The sequence below is a fragment of the Macrobrachium rosenbergii genome, chromosome 52 (assembly GCF_040412425.1).
Source record: "Macrobrachium rosenbergii isolate ZJJX-2024 chromosome 52, ASM4041242v1, whole genome shotgun sequence".
NCBI lineage: Eukaryota > Metazoa > Arthropoda > Malacostraca > Decapoda > Palaemonidae > Macrobrachium > Macrobrachium rosenbergii.
Window position 1 is genome coordinate 27,865,041 of NC_089792.1, and position 17,869 is coordinate 27,882,909.

General features: G+C 45.1%; 1 protein-coding gene across 2 annotated transcripts in view; it reads left to right on the forward strand.

The window, feature by feature from the left end:
* Positions 1-4,271: 4,271 nt before the first annotated feature.
* LOC136833770 (myb/SANT-like DNA-binding domain-containing protein 4) overlaps positions 4,272-17,869 on the forward strand; it is a 60,188-nt gene continuing 46,590 nt past the window's right edge. For both annotated transcript variants that reach the window (XR_010851583.1, XM_067096020.1), the window contains exon 1: positions 4,272-4,943. Coding sequence is in view for 1 of the 2 variants with exons in the window: in XM_067096020.1 (XP_066952121.1) it covers positions 4,678-4,943 (266 nt within the window). In the remaining variant the exon portion in view is untranslated. The remainder of the gene's footprint in view (positions 4,944-17,869) is intronic.

Sequence of the window (17,869 nt, forward strand, 5' to 3'; positions counted from 1 at the left end):
ATTGTTCTCTTTTGCTAATCATCCGTTCTTACATACAAGTATATTCTTTCCCAAATATCAGTTGGTCTCCCAAAGATATTCCACATGTAGCGAGTCCTTGACATTCAGATAGGGAACCAAACTCCGTTCAAGGGACAACAAGCATTTCCACCCACATACCAACTACCTGGAAGAGAATAAGTTGCTTGCTTGCAGTTGGATGCTGGAGTTACAGACTAGTCTGTTTCTCACGAATCACCAGTTCTTGGAAACCTGCAGGATGTGGCCTTAGAAAGAATCGAAGCGAAAACAGAATTAGATGAATTGTCTCGAATAGACGTTGAAATTGATGAAAAAACTAAATATAATATCAAAACGGAATAAAACCATTAGGAAAATGTTAATTATCTATGAACGTAAGAATGCAATAACCGCATTCTAAAACACTGGATAAAAAGAAGCGTCTAGTAAAAGAAAACGTCGCTTACGAAGACAACGTCCACAACGAACCTGAATCGGAGGCTACATGGAAGATGATTCTGCTCCAATGAAATCAAGTAGGTTTCAGTAACGAATGCAAATTCATCAGTACTTCAGAGGAAACAATTAAAGTGCTTATACTTCAAAGCATAAAGTAAGGATATGACTAATCCGTGATCTTACTATGTGGGGTTACGTTTATAATAAACAACAAATCGAAATGATAACTAAGGTGTCATAATTACCAAAAAGACAAGAGATACAGAAAACACACCAGAGAGAGAGAGACCTTTTAAAAGAACAAATGGAGACATTATATGCGATGTCCTATAGTAGAACAATGGGTAGAAAGGCGTGTTGGAAAACACCAATAAAGCCATCATGAATCTGCCTTACAAAAGTAATATATTTCACTAAAACATTCGAATAGTTTTTGGGGTGTGTGTGTTTGTGTGTGCTTTTCGACCACTAAGCCACTGTCTGTAACAATTGCCCAAGATAAAAAGACGAGAATCGCTGCCAAATTTATACTTTAACTCCTTAACCTTGGATGAACCCTCGGCGCAGAAACTTCCAAAACATCAGCCACTTCATTCAACACCGGTGAGGCCCATCAGCATGAAACTGAAGATCTCCCTCACTTCGGATATTAAATCCCTTCCTTTCCAGTACCTTTTTCACTAGATTCATCCAGCATATTTTAGGTGTTGCTATGTCTCCTCCTCCAGTACTATTGAAATATAATTTCATCGTCGGTCTATTGTCCTCTCTTCTTTTCATATGTTTAACGTCTTTTCCACCTCTACGTACCTCCATATTCCGCAAAGGAGAGATGAGTCAACAATCTCTACATCTGTTCCAACTTTAGCATCGTAGACACCCCAACTCTCTTCCCAGTCTTTTACAAACGCCTATATCTACCTTCCTAGCTTCGTCTATTCTGAAACTCTCCTCTTCGCTCATCCTGTAAATCTGCTCCAAAGTGCAGATTTTAATCAACTGCATTGCATTTATTCTTTTGCTATCAATAAGAACATTTATTTCTCTATCTCTACTTGCAAACACGTTTGAATTCTTTCATTTGTTTCCACATTCACTGTCCTCTATCCAAGGTCTTGCCTCAGTCCCTATGAAATCCTCTGCAAACACCCACACGACGCTCCATTCATGACCTTTTTTTATTATCCAACAAGACTGCAAAACATCTGCTGTGCTTTCTACGGCTTTTCATAACCCTACAATCCTACATTCATTAATAGCCATAAACACGACACACACACACACTCACACGTCTCACTTTTACACTAAACTAAACCAGTCAACGTCTCTCTATAAATCCTAACATTTGCTTTGCCTCTATCATGAAGAACACTAATCACTCTCCTCATGTTTGATGTCATAATTTCTCGACAACTACCACATTGCCTCTCTACTGATTCCAACATAAGTTTTATGCAGGCCCTTGTATGGCTAACACAGCTTTTCCATTTAATTTCAAGCTACTCACATAAGTGTTTCATAACGAAAAATTCATCCACACACCTTCATCCTTGTCCAAGCCTGCATTGTTCTTCCTATCAATCATAACAACGGGGTTATTTTTTAATCAGATCCTACTACATACCTACCATTATATATATATATATATATATATATATATATATATATATATATATAACATATATAAAAATAAATAAATAACATAATATATATATATAGTATATACGAAATTGGGTAAATGCTAATTTCTTGAAAGTCGGATGGATAGTATGAATAAGAGGAGTAAAAGGAGGTCGTTCATTCAAGTTTATTTATATAAATATTGCATGGCTTCATCATCACACAAAATACAAAAGTTAGAGCAATTAAAATCGATAAACATGACTAAACTAAAAGCAGTAATATGAAATTAGATATATATATATATATATATATATATATATATATATATATATATATATATATATATATATATATATATATAAAAGGACTCGAGAATATGGAGGGAGGTTTCATCGGAAGCTTGCCCTATGATTTCAAAATCATCTTAGGAAATAAAAGATTTGCACTGTTTGGCATGTTCCTTTATGTACAAAAACTTCCTGTTCAAAGTATAGCTTGCTCTATGGCTAACACTACGATGAGAGTTGATTCACTCTTAGCATTATTTTGGTGGAACCGATGAAAGCCCCAAGATTACATCTCGGGCGAGTATAGACTACTTATAAGACACCGTAGAACACATAAAGGTGGGCACAGTGCCTCTGAATTTAAAAACTGACCTAATTGTTCTTGGATTCCTAAGAATCAGGTAGGAATAGACAGTAAAAGTGTTTCTTAAAAGTTTGAGTAAGTGAAATTTAAAACTGTCATCATTCGTAAAGGACAGAAAAACATAAAAATCAAGTTTTAGTTACTGTGTGAGCAGGGATTTTCAGTTGAAATTTGTTTATCAAGGATCTTTGGAGATATTTCTCAAATAAAAGTTTCGGATAACAGTTATTTTTTAGATATTATCTGAGACACCCAACCTCATTATGAAAAAATAATGATTCAACGTGAATTTTGCTTGCTAATGGTTGTATCATCGTTCTGAAAACTGACGATACAGGGTAAACAGGTCCTGTCGCTGTCATCGATGGGTGGGATCAGTAGAGGTCTTCATGGTCATTCCCATAATTGAGATAAATACACACACTGAATATATATGTATATATATCCAAACACATTTACATATGTATACATATATACACACTAACATAATGCTATTCTCCCTGCATTTTACACACGTTTAACTATTTATTAATTAATTAATTTATTTTTTCTTTTTTAATAAGTAAGATCCCTTCTTTCTGTATTTTCCTTTACCTTCTCTTACTTCTTCCCAATGAACACATTCTTTGGAAGTTTGAATTTCAAGTCAGTAAAAAGTACACCTCAGTTAACCAGACCACTGAGCTGATTAACAGCTCTCGTAGGACTGGCCCGAAGGATTAGATTTATTTTACGTGGCTAAGAACAAATTGGTTTCATAACAAGGGGACCTACAGCTTATTGTGGAATCCGAACCACATTATAGTGAGAAATGAATTTCTATCACCAGAAATAAATTCCTCTTATTCTTCATTGGCCGGTCGGACATTCGAACTCGCGGCCAGCAGTGACTCCTGTTGGCTTGTTCCATATGAATAGGGTTCATCTTCTGAATAATAATAATAATAATAATAATAATAATAATAATAATAATAATAATAATAATAATAATAATAATAATAAAGTCACGTATGAATTTAGCGGCAACACTGATGAAAATATTTGTGGGGATAGGTTTGTAAATTTAAATTCGTAAATTGTGTTTGCAAAAACTTGTACATCGTGAAATATATATCAAACATTTTCTTAATATGTTCCAAGGAGAAAGGACGCTATAATCATAATAAAGTTTATGGGAGGATCAAAATTTGATGCTGACATTGGATATTAACGCATTACCTAGATTCTTTTCTTTCATCATGCATAAGAGGAAGCCGGGATAAAGATGGTTAATATCCTTTTTCAGGAAGTTTTGAATGAGAATTTAGATATCGCTTATGACAACCTCCTTTTTACCGTGTTTTATTGGGAGAATTTGGTGAATGTTTGAACTCATTCAGATTCCTCAAAACAGCAATTTTTTTTATTCATTGTGTACAACCAACATCTGTCCTGTAAAATAACGGGGCATACTGGCATTGGCACTACCAAATCTATCGATTACCAGTTGGCACAGGCGAACGTAATAACCCATTTGTTTATTATCTTGTTCCTCTGCAACACTGTCACTTTAGTTTGTTTTGACTGGTGCGTCAACGTCATTTCACTGTTTGCAAGGACAACAGACATCCATGGAGCGGGTGCTGTAGTTGTGTGTGACCGTATATCTGTTTAGTTTACTGTGTGTAATAGTGACTGTGACTGGATGGATCTGCCCAATCAATGACAGCTTAACTAAATTAGCGGTATATCCAAATCTACGAAAATATGCCTGAAATTTTGGAATCGCCGTGAAAAGCAATCGTGGATTGGAGTCGTATGTTTCTTTGATATATACAGCCAGACCCTAATGACTTCATTTTGAAATCTGTGCAGGATTGATTCATTGTGTATATTGGAAAAGTCTTCCAATTATGAAGGTTTATGTGGTAACACTTCTACCCCGTCTAGTTTGTTTACATCAACATGGCGGATTACAGTGACAGTACTGAAGGCAGACGAAAATGGTTTATACCCTTAGAGAAAAAAATCCTGACAGCTCTTATTGAGCAGCACAAAAGCGTGGTAGAGAGCAAAAAGAGAGACGGGGCATCCAATCGTGAAAAAGAACAAGTGTGGGAGGTAATTGCTGCACAGTTTTCAGCTCATCCTTCAACTCAGCCAAGGAGCAGCCGGGAGCTAAGACGCTGCTGGGAAAATATGAAAGCTAGAGCCAAAAAGGCATTGGAAAGGTCAGGATTGTAGGTTATGCCGAGTAGAAAAGTCAAGCATGCACGTACCCTGTCCATGTCACAGTTGTCACTTCAAGTGTCATGCCAAAGTTTAGGTTAGAACCGTGGGAGTCGGCTTCGTGAGAAGTCTTGATGCCTCAAGTCTGGGCTATAGTAACCTAAGGTAGGATTAGGCTAGACAGTTGACCTGGTTATGATGGTAGCCATTATACGTCAGTCTCTCGGGAATAGCATTAGGTTATTAATTGTTATGGTGTAAGGCTAATGTAGTAGCGCACTTGGTTTCTCTTGAGATAACCGAGGCCACTGGTACCACACTTGTTCTTACAAGAATACGAACTCACCTTTGTTCTGACACAAATACAAACCTGAAAGTCTTTACATAGGATTTAGCTTGTGAACGCAAGCTGGAATGGCCAATTAACACTCAGACAAGGTTGTTAACTACCTATGGTAGGGGGAAAGCCTGGCCCACTTATCAATTTGCACTCCACTTTGCTTTCAGCTTCTGTTGTGTGAAGACATCTCTGCATTTCTCTGCCCGACTGCCGTTTGCTTTCTGTTTGTTTTTCTCTATTGTTGAAATATTTTTGTGTGATTGTTGTTTGTTGTTTATGTATACAAATATATACAAAACCCCTGAATCACTTCAGCTCTTTATGGAGAGGAAACTGCAGGGTTTAGGAGCTGTCCAGGGAAGGACAGGCCATGTAATGAGTTCCTCTTGCTGTTGAGGTTGATCCTCTCTCATTAACGTGTATCACACTGTGACATGAGTGTAATCAAAACAACTAATCCAATTCCTATTGCAGGTGTTGTGGAGGCTAAAGGTCTTAGAGAGATGTGCTGCTCTAGGCCCCTTGGGGGAACCGAGTGCCTTTGAACTTAATGATCACTTGTAAGCTATGAGGGGTCTGCTGGTATCTGCTCCAACCGTGACTGTGACAACTTACTGGCCACGTTGTCTGCTAGGTGTAGGACTGCTTCTACTTCCTTGGTGACCCCTCATGCAGCATTGGGCATGTGTTCCTGTATGCTGCCATATATGTGATCTCTGGGTGTTGTTCTCCTCTACACACTGTTGTTGAAGGCTGCGCTTGACAAGATCAAGAAGAGGAGAAGGAAGTCGTCATTGTCATTTTCACTTTCATCTTAGTTGTCAAGTCCCGTTGCCTCCTCCCTTCTTCTTCTAAAACTAGCTAGCTGAGGAAGAGGAAGGTTTCCTGGTCCTCCTGCGGGAAGTCTCGTGGTGCTTCCAGTAGCTAGCCCTCGTTTTGCAGAGAGGTCTGACTGTCTATCGCTAGTGAAAGTACCACTGCTTCCTGGTGCCTAGCACACGGGTGCAACTGCTCCCAGATTCTCAGGAACCCCGAACCCTGGTAGCCTGCCTACCTGGGCCACCCTGGCCTAGCCTGCCTACCCAGGTTACTGGTACCACGCCTGGTCTCTCACTAGTGGTACCGCTGCTTCCGTTGGTGAGTGCACTGGTGTAACCACTACCTGTGGTTCTTTGAGTCCCAGATGTACTGTCACCAGTCCTGGTAGGCCTCCTACCCAGGCTTCTGGTACCAGCTGTGGTCTCTTGCTAGTGGTACCATGAGTACTGCTGCTCCCATTGCTGAGCACACGGGTGCAACCACTACCCAGGTTCTCCAGGCCCCTGGTATACCAGTACAGGCCACTGATAACAGGCTACCAGGGTTGGCAAGGGTCCCTGGTCTATGGACCCAGTCCCAGCTGCCTGCACAGCCTAGTGAGAGAAGGTGATCAGAGAGCATGCAGGTGCTCCCTCACCCCCCTCCCACGCTTCCAGAGAGCAGCCCAGGGGTCCTGGGACAGTGGCCTGACCTGACTGGCATGGTCACTCGGGTAAGGCAAGAGGAGGTCCCCTGCTCAATGTTCCTGTAGAAGCCTCAGCTTCTAAGAAGATTGGAGCACGTTTATGGGACAGGTGTCTATCAAGTTCACGTGAGCGGGACTACTTTCCCCAACCCGTGCGGACATTGTCGCTGTGGGTTGATGACTTCTTACAGCTGCACTTGCCAGCTGGGACTTCGGTCTTCAACAGGCTGGGCAGGGGAGCTTGTGATCTCTCACTAGTCCCCTTCTCCCCCTTGTAGTTTTTTTTCTGAGAGATGGGAGACAGACAGGTTCTCCCCAGGACTCCAGCTCCCATCCTCCCATTACACACAGCACATTTCTGGTCTGGTCCTTGCTCACCAGACAGGAAATATGTTCTTCAGAGAGATCAAGAGATCAAGCAGGTGGACTCTGGTGAGTGTTCATTTTCTACAGAAAGAGCAACTCAAGAGGAACATGTCCTGGAGGGAAATGAGGGTCCTGTGCCCCAAGACATGAACAATTTTGAGTTGCAGAGGCTTTTTGTGGAGATCATGAGAATATGTCATTTTAATGATTTCGAGGAAGAGACATTGACTTTTCTTGCACATGCTTCCACCATTGGGTCTTTCTGGGGACCCCAAGATACCCCAGAGTGTCTATCAACCTGTAATGTTCTAGACTTTCTGATGAGGTTTTGGTCCAGGTGAACTCTCTTGGTTCTGGACAAGGGCATTCTCCCCAGTTCAGCCGTTCATTCAAGGGACTTTGTCTGTCTCTAGCTCGCTAGAGGAAATATGTCTGTCTCTAGCTCACCAGAGGAAATATGTTCTCCCAGAGAACTCATTGCCATCTAAGCAGGTTGACTTGGGCCTGAGTTGTTGTCCCGCTCGGTCTCTAGAGTGTCCCCTGTGCGGAGGGAGTCTCCCTCTCGCAGGCAGAGGCAACGGCACTGGAATCGACTGCCATGGCAACATTCCAGTCAGTCTTGTAGATCGATTCGTGGGTCCTGTCATTGGTCAAGATTGTTTATTCTTTGGGTTCCCACAACCCGAGGAGAATGCAGCCCTCAAGAGTTGTTACTGGAGGCAGGGCTAATCTACTTGGTTCACCAGACAGCAAACCTAAGTCTAATCCTTCCCCTGCCATCAGTAGTTAATGGCCATGTGTGAAAGCTGTTTCTAGCTCAGCTTCTGTAGTGGTACAATTGTTCAAACACAAATACAGTACAAGCTTTGGTCTTTAATTTAGGATTTGTTCCTACATGATACACAAACCATCGGTCCTTTACATTAGGAATTACTTACATCACAGCTGGAAATGGCTGTTGAACTTTCAAACAAGGTGGTTAGGCAGTTAACTACAGTCCGGTAGGCGAGAGTTCCACCTGCCCGGATGTAAACATTCCAATTTGCCTTCAGCCTTCAGCCATTGTGCAATGCAGACATGTATTCTTTCCCCTCTGCCCTGACCGTCGTTGAGCTGTTTTTCCCAGTGGGATCTTTCTTTTTCTTTTTGTGTTTGCTTATTTGTGTGTTTGGACTATGCAAGCTCATGAAAGTAAGCCTCATAAGCCCTCATTCCCCCAGCGTGTGTGCCCTGTGGTTGGTGGGAAGAAATGTAGTAGCTTCCATTCAAATGTTGATGTTGATCCACACGCCCTTTGCTCCTCTTGCAGGGGGTGTGTGTATACCCGAAGTTCTACCTGTACTGAGTGTTGCTCATGGTTGGCTGAGCAGTGGGTGAAGTTTGAAGGGGGAAACATTACCAGAAGAAGCCTTTCAAGGTGTCATATGAGGGTTATACGCCCCCCGACAACTCCCTTGGTGGCTAACCCTTTGTCCTCACTTCTCTCTTCCGGCAAACTTCATCTTCTGGCTGCCTCTCCTTCGGGAGAGGACTCCCTCATCTTCACTCGCTTCGCCGGGCGAGGAAGGACGGAGGGGGGCGAAGATCAGGACGACCTCCTCTCGGTGGTCTCTTCTGGTTGTGAAACTTTTCCCCCAGAGTGAGAGGAGGCTCCCTCCACTAACCCGACTTTTTCTTCCAGCATGGCAGTTGCTCTCCATGCTGAGCAGGTGACTGATGTAGATGCAGCCTGGCGTTCCCTGGGTCAGTCTGTCACGCCATTGTTGCAGGGTCTCTTGTTGTGCCTGGTGGCTGCTCCTGTGGTAACCCACGCTGCTGCTACCCCTACCGCCAGCACTCATGTTGACAGCCTTAGACAAGATGCCGGTAACCATCCCGTCCCACCTGGGAACCCAGGTGACCGCCATACTGGCATCACAGCACGCAGTGCCTCTGCCTCCAGGCTTCACCGTGGCCCTGCTGTTCTAGGCCGGACCCTCGATGATGGTGACCTCCACTGTGTCCCATTTGATGGTTCCTGCCCTTGCTGTTCCTGGCTTCACTGGCTCCCAGGCTGTCCTGGCTTCTCCACCTGCCCCTGCTACCCCAGTTGCCCCAGTTGCTACTCCTGGCTTCCCTGGCTCCCAGGCTGTCACTGGCTGCTCCTGGCCCCAGGCTGTCCTGGCTATTCACCTGCCCCGACTGTTCCAGTTGCTCCTGGCTCCTGGTCTTCCCTGGCTCCTGGGCTGCCCTGGCTGCCTCGGCTGCCCCTGTTGCCGCTCCCATAGATGATATTCATAATGATGTTCTTGCTCCCCGGGTCACTCCTGCTACCCTGGCCACCCCAGCTGCTCCTCTGACGTTTGCTGCTCCCTCCTGGGCGGGGGACTTGACCACCATCCTGAAGGTGGCGAAGAAGTTGAAGAAGAGGTCTCGCAAGGTGTTGTCTTCGTCTTCATCATTTTTGTTGTCGTCTGCTATCCCCTCCCCTTCTTCTGAGGTTCGTCGGTTGAAGAACAAGAAAAAGGCTGTCTCTACCCACCGAGAAATCCCATCCTGGGACTTCCAAGGGCTGCCTCCCTTCACAGGGGAAGCAGTGGATCTCTCGTCAGCTCTTCCCAAACTTTGGGTCAGGGAACCGAATAGCTCACCCCTGGGTCTAGCATTTCAGGAGCCTTGGGTGTGCAGACCCTGGTTTGCACACCTTTTGCCTGTCCTAAGAAGTCATCACTGAAGGCTGGCACTGTGTCAGACACTCGTTACTGCCAGTGGTGGGGGTGCCTATCAAGCCATTTGGACAATGTGGCAGCAATATGGAGCTAATACCTGGGTAGTGGATGTGCTTTGAGTCTCAGCCACCCCTCATCAACTGTCCGGTCCATCTCCTTACCTACGTCCCTGGTTTGCCAAAGGATCTTGCACTCAGTCAAGAAGTGCAAGGCATGCTGTGGAAGTCGTGTCGGATCAGTCCCCAGGCTTTTACAGCTGTCTCTTTCTTGTAGAGAAAACTTTGGGGGGCTGGAGACCAGTCATAGACCTCTTTTCCCTGAACTGGTTCATTCGCCAGACTCAGTTCATGATGGAGACGGCTCGCTCTGTGCTCGCCTCCATCAGCGAGAATGACTTCATGCTTATGGTGGACCTGAAGGATGCATATTTCAAATACCCATCCATCCGTCCTCCTGTAAGTACCTTCGCTTTATCCTCGAGGAGACGTTGTTCCAGTTCAGGACACTGTTTCGGGCCCTCGACCACTCCCCAGGTGTTCATGCGAGTGTTCACCCTGGTGTCAGCCTGGGCCCACTCGCATGGGATACGTCTGTTGAGGTATCTCGACGGTTGACTGGTCCTGGCGAGCTCTCACTTGCAGTTGCTTAAGGACAGGTATTGGCTCCTCGAGTTTTGCCGCTATCTATGGATTGTAGTAAATCTCGAGAAGTCAGATCTCATCCCCAAGCAGAGGACAAAGTACCTTGGCATGCTGATAGATACAGTAGCAGGAAGAGTCTTTCCTTCGGACTCTCGTATCAGCAGTCTCAGGAAGGCAGCACAGCTCGGCAATGGTAAGTCATCATTGGTCACCTGTTGTTGTTGTTGGAGAAGCTGGTCCCTCATGGGCGTTTGCACCGTCGGTCCCTACAGTGGCGGCTGAAGGAGTACTGGTCCCAGTCTTGAGACCCTCAGTCCTTTCTCATCCCTCTCTCAGGGGAGGTGAGAAAGGACCTAGACTGGTGGATGGACAACAAGAACCTCCTAATAGGAGTATGCCTGCATACTCCCCCTCTGGACATGCTTCTGTTCTTGGATGCATCGACCAAGGGATGGGGCTCACACCTGGAGGAGTTGCTGACTTTGGGAGTGTGGTTCCGAGACAACAAGCACCTTCACATCAGCATCTTGGAACTCAAGGTAGCCTTCTTGGCTCTCCAAGAGTTGCTGGATTGAGTGATGGGGCACTCTGTGGTTTTGATGAGTGACACCACCATGATAGTTGCATATGTCAACAAGCAAGGGGGCCTGGGGTCCCTTCTGCTTCATCAGTTGACAATGCAGGTACATGAGTGGGCTTTGGCTCACTCGGTAAAGTGTCTTCATGGCTGGTGGTTATCCAGCATCTCCTGCGAGCTAGAGGCTTTTCGTGCCGTGCAGCAATGGGGATGGCGGGACACCTCAGGCAGTCCTCTGCAGCAGCATGCCAGGGAAAGTGGGCCATCTTCTGTGGTTGGTGTCATAGACAGGGTCTCTCTCTGGTCGGAGCTACTGTTCAGCAGGTCGCAGACTTCCTTGTCTTTCTTCGCTGAGAGAGGCTTATGTCCGTATCAGCTGTAAAAGGCTACAGGGCCGCACTCTGCCTAGTCTTGTGGCTGTAAGGAGTAGATATCTCCTCTTTCAAGATTTCTCTACTGATGAGAAGCTTTGGAATGTACTGCCCACCCAGGGACCTCAGGCCACCTGAGTGGGATGTGACTCATGTTCTGAGGAGCCTGACTCGTGCGCCATATGAGCCTGTACGAGACTAGTCAGACAGGCATCTAACCTCATGGACTTTCCTTGGATGTTAAGCACTTCAGGGGATGGGGATCAGTTATGCTCGATTTTGTCCCAGACTACGTAGTGAGGACTCAGAACCCATCAGTCCCTGACACTAGGTTTGAGTCCTTCATGATCCCCTCCTTAGAGGACTTCGTAAGTAATGACCCAGACGATCTGCTACTGTAAGTAATGACCCAGATGAGATGCTACTGTGTCCTGTTAGAGTGCTGTGGCGCTATCTGAAGAGAACTCTCCATCTCCGGCCTGAGTGTTGACAACTCTTTGTTAGCACTGGCTCGACAAAGAAAGAATTGTCCAAGAAATTATTTCTTTCTGGCTTTGTGAGACATTTGGGAGAGTACTCTGCTGCTGGTGAAGATGACACCTGTACCTTCCACTTGAGAGCTCACGAAGTCCTTAGTGTTGGTCCGACCCTCAAATTCTGGGAGAACACATCGGTTCCTCAGGTATTGAAAGTGGGGGTGTGGTCTAAGTAGACCACCTTCACTTCTTTCTGCCTTTGGGACATTGCCTACAAGTCCTTGGACACCTTTTCCTTGGGACCTGTGGTGGCTGCTCAACAAGTAGTGTAGCTTACTTGGCTCCTCTACCAGGACATGGGTTGCATCTTGCCTAAGATGTGCAGTTGTGGATGCAGAATAAGTGTGGGAGTGACTGGCCTCTCCTTCTCTTCATCCTGGCTCTCTTCCAGCGGGCAGAGAGCAGATTCGAGCCGTTACATACTGGATCTGGTGGTTGATGCAGATAAACCTTTACTTCGAGCTTCTGTTCTATTTCTTTCAGGGCTACAGAAGCAAACCCGCTCCTTCCTCTAGCAAGGGGAGGAAGGAGATCATAACAAACAGGCAAACCCAGTACTGATATTTGCTTTACTGTTACTGACTTTTAAGGCTCATCCTAGCATATTTTGTATGAAATAATGCCTTCCTCATTCAAACAAAAAGGCCCAGAAGTCTGACAATTGATCTCGCATTTCCTACAACCCAATCGATTTGTCAGAGGCAGGTTTCCCTTCCTCGCTCTGTTGACCAGGAAAGGAACCCCAGGTGTGGTGAACTCCAGTCAGTTCTAGAGACTCACTCAGATTCCTCCTTCCAACCAGTGAGTCTTCCTGATGTAAAGGACCGATGGTTTGTGTATTGTGTAGGAACAAATCACAATTTTTGAAGTAAATTGTATTTTTTGTAACTATACAAACCTGAGGTCCTTTACATTACATTTTCATGCCCACTTCATGCCACCCTTCAATCTGACACTTAGGCCAAAAGACAAATTGGAATGTCTACATCCAGGCAGGAGGGACTCCCGCCTACCAGGCGGTAGTCAGCTGCCTAACCACCTTGTTTGAAAATTTAACGGCTGTTTCCAGCTGCACTGTAAGTGATTCCTAATGCAAAGGACCTCAGGTTTGTATAGTTAGGAAAAATACAGTCTACTTAAAAAATTGTGATTTTGCTTGTGAATGCAAGCTGGAACGGGCGTTAACTTTCAAACAGAGTTGTTAGCTACTGATGGTAGGGGGGAAGCCTTGCCCACTCATCGGTCTGCACTTCACTTTGCTTTCTGCCGCTGTTGTGTAAAGTCGTCTCTGTGCTTCTCTGCCTGACTGCTGTTCACCTTTTTGTTGTTTCTTGTGTATATGAGTGTTTATTTGTTTGCTTTATATTTATAATGCAAACCCCTAACTTGCAGCAGCCTGGGGAGAGGAAACCTTTTATTATAAGGCATTGCCCATGTAAAAACAAGCCTTATAATCAGTTCCTCTCCTCGTTAGAGATACACCCTCATACTTTGTGTATGTCATGCAGGAAGCATGACTGTAATCAAAATAGCCCTTGTAGTGAGTGTTGAGTCTGGCCTTCTGAACAGTGTGTGAAGTGTGTTTGGAAAAAGAAGAGAGGGTAGAGTTTCTCTGGTGTCATCAGAGAGCAATACTCCACTGGTGACACCGAAGATTCTCTCTGGTTCCTTCTTGACCCTGGCCAAGCTTTCACCTGCTTTTGCTACTCCTAAGGCAGTGGTTTCTCCTTTGCCGTCTCCTACTGCGTCGTCAGTAGAGAGCCAGCGTGGGTGAACAGTTGACTGTTTGACTACTCTCCAGCGGTCTCTGTGGGAGGGGGTTTGTCCGGGAGGGCACACCTCCTTGGGGTGAAGGGAGATGGCCTCACCTAGCCCGACTTGTTTTGCAGGTGTTTTGTAGCCCAAGGGGCTTACGGATTTATGGCCATCCTGGGCCTCCTAGGAGCTGAGTATAGATTGATCTCCACTTAGCGCTCCCAAAGCCCCTCTTGGTAACTAAGCCTCCGCCAGAACTGTCAATCAATACTTCCATAGTTTCAGTGTCTTCGGCTCGAGGGCCACCGCTACACCGATGATATCTTCACGCATGCCTCTGGTAGTGTGCCCACAAGTGTTACCCTTTACATCATATTCCTTGGTGACATCCTCCTCCACACTCTGCTGTCCAAGGCCTGCCGCAACTGGAAGAAGAAGTTGAAGAAGAGGAATCGGAAGTCAACAACATCATCTTCGTCTTCATCTTCATTGTGTACTGTTACCTCCTTCCCTTCTTCCAAAGCTAGTAAGTGGAGGAAGAAGAAGGCTGCCTCTCCCAGCCGTAAGAAGTCCCGTAGGGCTTCTGACAGCCAGCCGTCTTCCAGGGAGACTGGATCCAGGCATCTGTAAGTCTGTATTGGATGCTTGCCGTTACATCATGAGCTGGTAAACGGTGCGGAGCACATGTTGGTGGAAGCTGTCCTCTGTGGGAGGAAGTTTCCTGGGAGCAATTTTCTCTGCAGCTTTCTCACAACATAACATATTCAGAGAATCACAACCTGTTTTTCCATACAGTGCTCCAACAAAATTCGTGCAAAGGTTGCTTATCAGCATTGCTTAGAAGTTAAGTAGTACCCAGGCTTTTGAGAGACTGATGAAATCCAGCTTATTCTCTCATAGTTTTGAATGCTTTTGCCTTTCACAAGCCATGGAAGGAGCTCACTGTGTCACAGCCTGTAATGCAGTATACTGGTAGAATAATGTTGATTTGTTCAGGAGAAAGTTACTCATACAACAGATGCACAGGTATATATCTGGTTAGTGATGTTTGTTTTCCAGTATGCCCTGTCAGAAAGAACAATTTTTGTGCGCTTGTACTCTCTCGAAGATGTAGAGGCAACACGAGAACATCTGTGTCAGGGCTGTTGAGTCCCATCCGTTTAGCTTCATTTTCTCCAGCTACAACTGAGTGCAGAATTATTCTACAATCAGCCTCTTCTTGAAGTGAACCTACGGCAGGAAATAATACCAACTGTTATTTCATATTCTCTGTCTACTATACCACAACTTGATCATCGTCAAGTACACTTCCAGCGTGTTCTTTTATGTAGTCTATGTAGCAGTTTGCAAGATTTAACTTGTTTTCCCCATTATTGAAAAATACTGTCCACATCTTGGGAACTTGCAGATCTAGTTGCACATGGTATTTCGGACACTTATGGCCAACTCTTTTCTGTCTAGTGATATTCTTTATGCTGTCCTCATCATATCTGACAAATACTATATGATTCTGTTTAATGTATCTATGTTGGCCACAGACATACATAACATAACAAAGAAAATTAGATGCCATATTGTTGAATGTAACTCTTTCTGTGGCACTTGGTCTGGAAGCCTTTGGATGATGGCGTGACCATCAAATATAGTGGTATCTGACCCAGTTACCAATAAAGTTTTGACTTCCGGTAAAAGTGACTCAAGTTTGTCCATAAATTGTGATTTGACACATGACAGGGGCGAGCCATCATCAGCAAACATACTGAGATGCACTGAGGAGTTCCAAAAGAAAGAACCCTTTGGATTGGGACTTTCCTCAGTGCGTTCATTACCAGTAGTCTGGGGTACATGACTTCTCCATTGAGGGATATGTTCTTGTTACGGACTTCCACTGATTTATTCATATCAGACATTGTTTGCACATTTGATCTTGTTAGTGGATCATAGAAATTCCTGTCTTTCCATCTTCAAACGATACAAGCCAGTCATGGATGAATGTAGATAACTTGGTGGATCCTTTTCCTAATGCTCCAAGCAAGCTATCCTTAATTGTGGGTGGTGCTACGCATCCAGTAGCAAAGTTTATCAAGTGTTCTGGTGGATCCAACAGACTAAAGGGTCCATGAATGTTCCTCCAAACATTGTGTTAATTTTTTCGACATCTCTATTCCATCTCTTTACTTCAGATTTAGACATGTGCTCTGCTTTATGCTGCTCTCCATGTGCCATATGTGAATTTTGCATCATCTTAGTGAAATTAGTGGAGTAGACTGCAGTCACAGAATGTGCGAGAAACCAGCGATTAAGTGGACTTCCTTTCAGTGTCAAACCATTTATTCCACCATTACCCTTAAGTGCTTTGTCTTCTGTTGTCTCTAGTGTATAGTCAAGCCAGACATTGTTGAACTTACCATGTGTCAGCTTGGCCACAAACAAGCCTTCATGAAATGCAGCTTTCACTTCATAGGCAATCATTCCATTAAAAGTATAAGAACAGTCATATACCATGCGTAATTGGCACACTTTGATGCAGAGAAGTTTAAGGAATTATCTTTATGATGTCTGGTAAACAGACCATTTACCATTCTGTGATGCTGCAACATAGGTTTTAAGAGGGAGCATGACTTTGGTTAAAGTTGGTGATAAACTTTGTCCTTCAGTCCGAAATTGTCTTAGCTGTGGATACACAGTAGGCTTTATTTACTCCAGGGACCTCATTATTAAATCTGGATTGGCATTGCCTTTGATCAGTTGATCCTTTAGATTTTGAAGTATCTCGTATACTTCATCTGGAATATCAACTCCTTTGTCCTCACACCATTTGTGAAAGTTGAGTAGGAAGCGTGAATTCAAAACTTCATCCACTAATTTTGGTGCATAAACAGTTCTGTCAAAATCTTTACCAGCTAATATTTGTTGTGATGATGTGTTTGTAGCAAATGCCAGAACATTCTATACTACTAACTTTAGATTTCTTGACATGTCTTTTGATATGATATGGGCTGCAGTATGATGACCCACAGCTTGTATGGTACCCACTCTCTTGAAGAAGAAGTCAAAGAAGAGAAGTCGCAAGGTGTTGTCTTCGTTATCTTTGTCATCTTCTGCTGCTGCCTCCTTATCTCCTGCATCCAAAGCTCACCAGCAGAGGATGAAGGAGGTTGATTCTTCCACCCCAAAAGAAGTCCCATCATGGAGCTTCCAAGAGCTGCCTCCCTCCATGGGGGAGACAGGGATCTCTCATTGGCTCTCCCCGGTCTACGGAGTCAGGGCCCATTTCATGGGTCTTGCTGAGACCTCATGACGGGCTGGTTCAGGCACTTGCATGAGAGAAGGTAAACAAGTATGCAGGTGCTTCTTCCAGTAGTGGCCCGAGTATTCGGCCAGAGTTCCTCAAAGGTGTAGCTGACCCCAGTGTCCGTGCACCTGGAGAAGCTTCGAGGAGGTCCTCACACAGTCTTCTTGTCTGGAGACCATGGCCTCGAAGAAGACTGGGGAACATCATGAGGACAGCCTGAGTTCTTACCTGAGAATACACGATTGCTCTCCCCCGGTCAGCCCTTGTTCATATTCACTCACCTGGCGACAGCCTTCGTGTACATTCGCGAGAGCCTGTTCGCTCTCCTTGGGACCACACTCCACCATGTTCACGTGTGTGGGGTCATTCTCCTAGACCAGTGCAGCCATTACCACCGCGGGTTGGTGATCGCCCACAGCCTTCCTCCCCTGCCAGGGCTAGCCCCCGACAGGACAGGAAAAAGTGCTCGATCCCTCTCACCTGTCCTCTCAACCTCCTGCGATTTATACCGGTAGGCGTGAGTTTGATGGAAGGGTTGGTGATTGGGATGCTACATCCCAACTCAGCCCCACCATGAAGGCTTGTGTTCTGGGTTCGGTCCTTGGATCAACTCAGATGTATGCCCAAGTGGTCCAAAAGGGATCAGGGGTTTCTGGTGAGGTTCTCCCTCCTGTAGGGAGAGTAGATTGGGAGGACCATGCCCTGGAAGGAACCGAGGGTCCTCTTCCCCAGGACTCGGACACCCCTGAGATACAGAGGACTTTTGCGGAGATTGTAGCGCTGATTCGTCAGCACAACGATCTCGGGGAAGGAGCCATGGCCGCATCCGTGGATC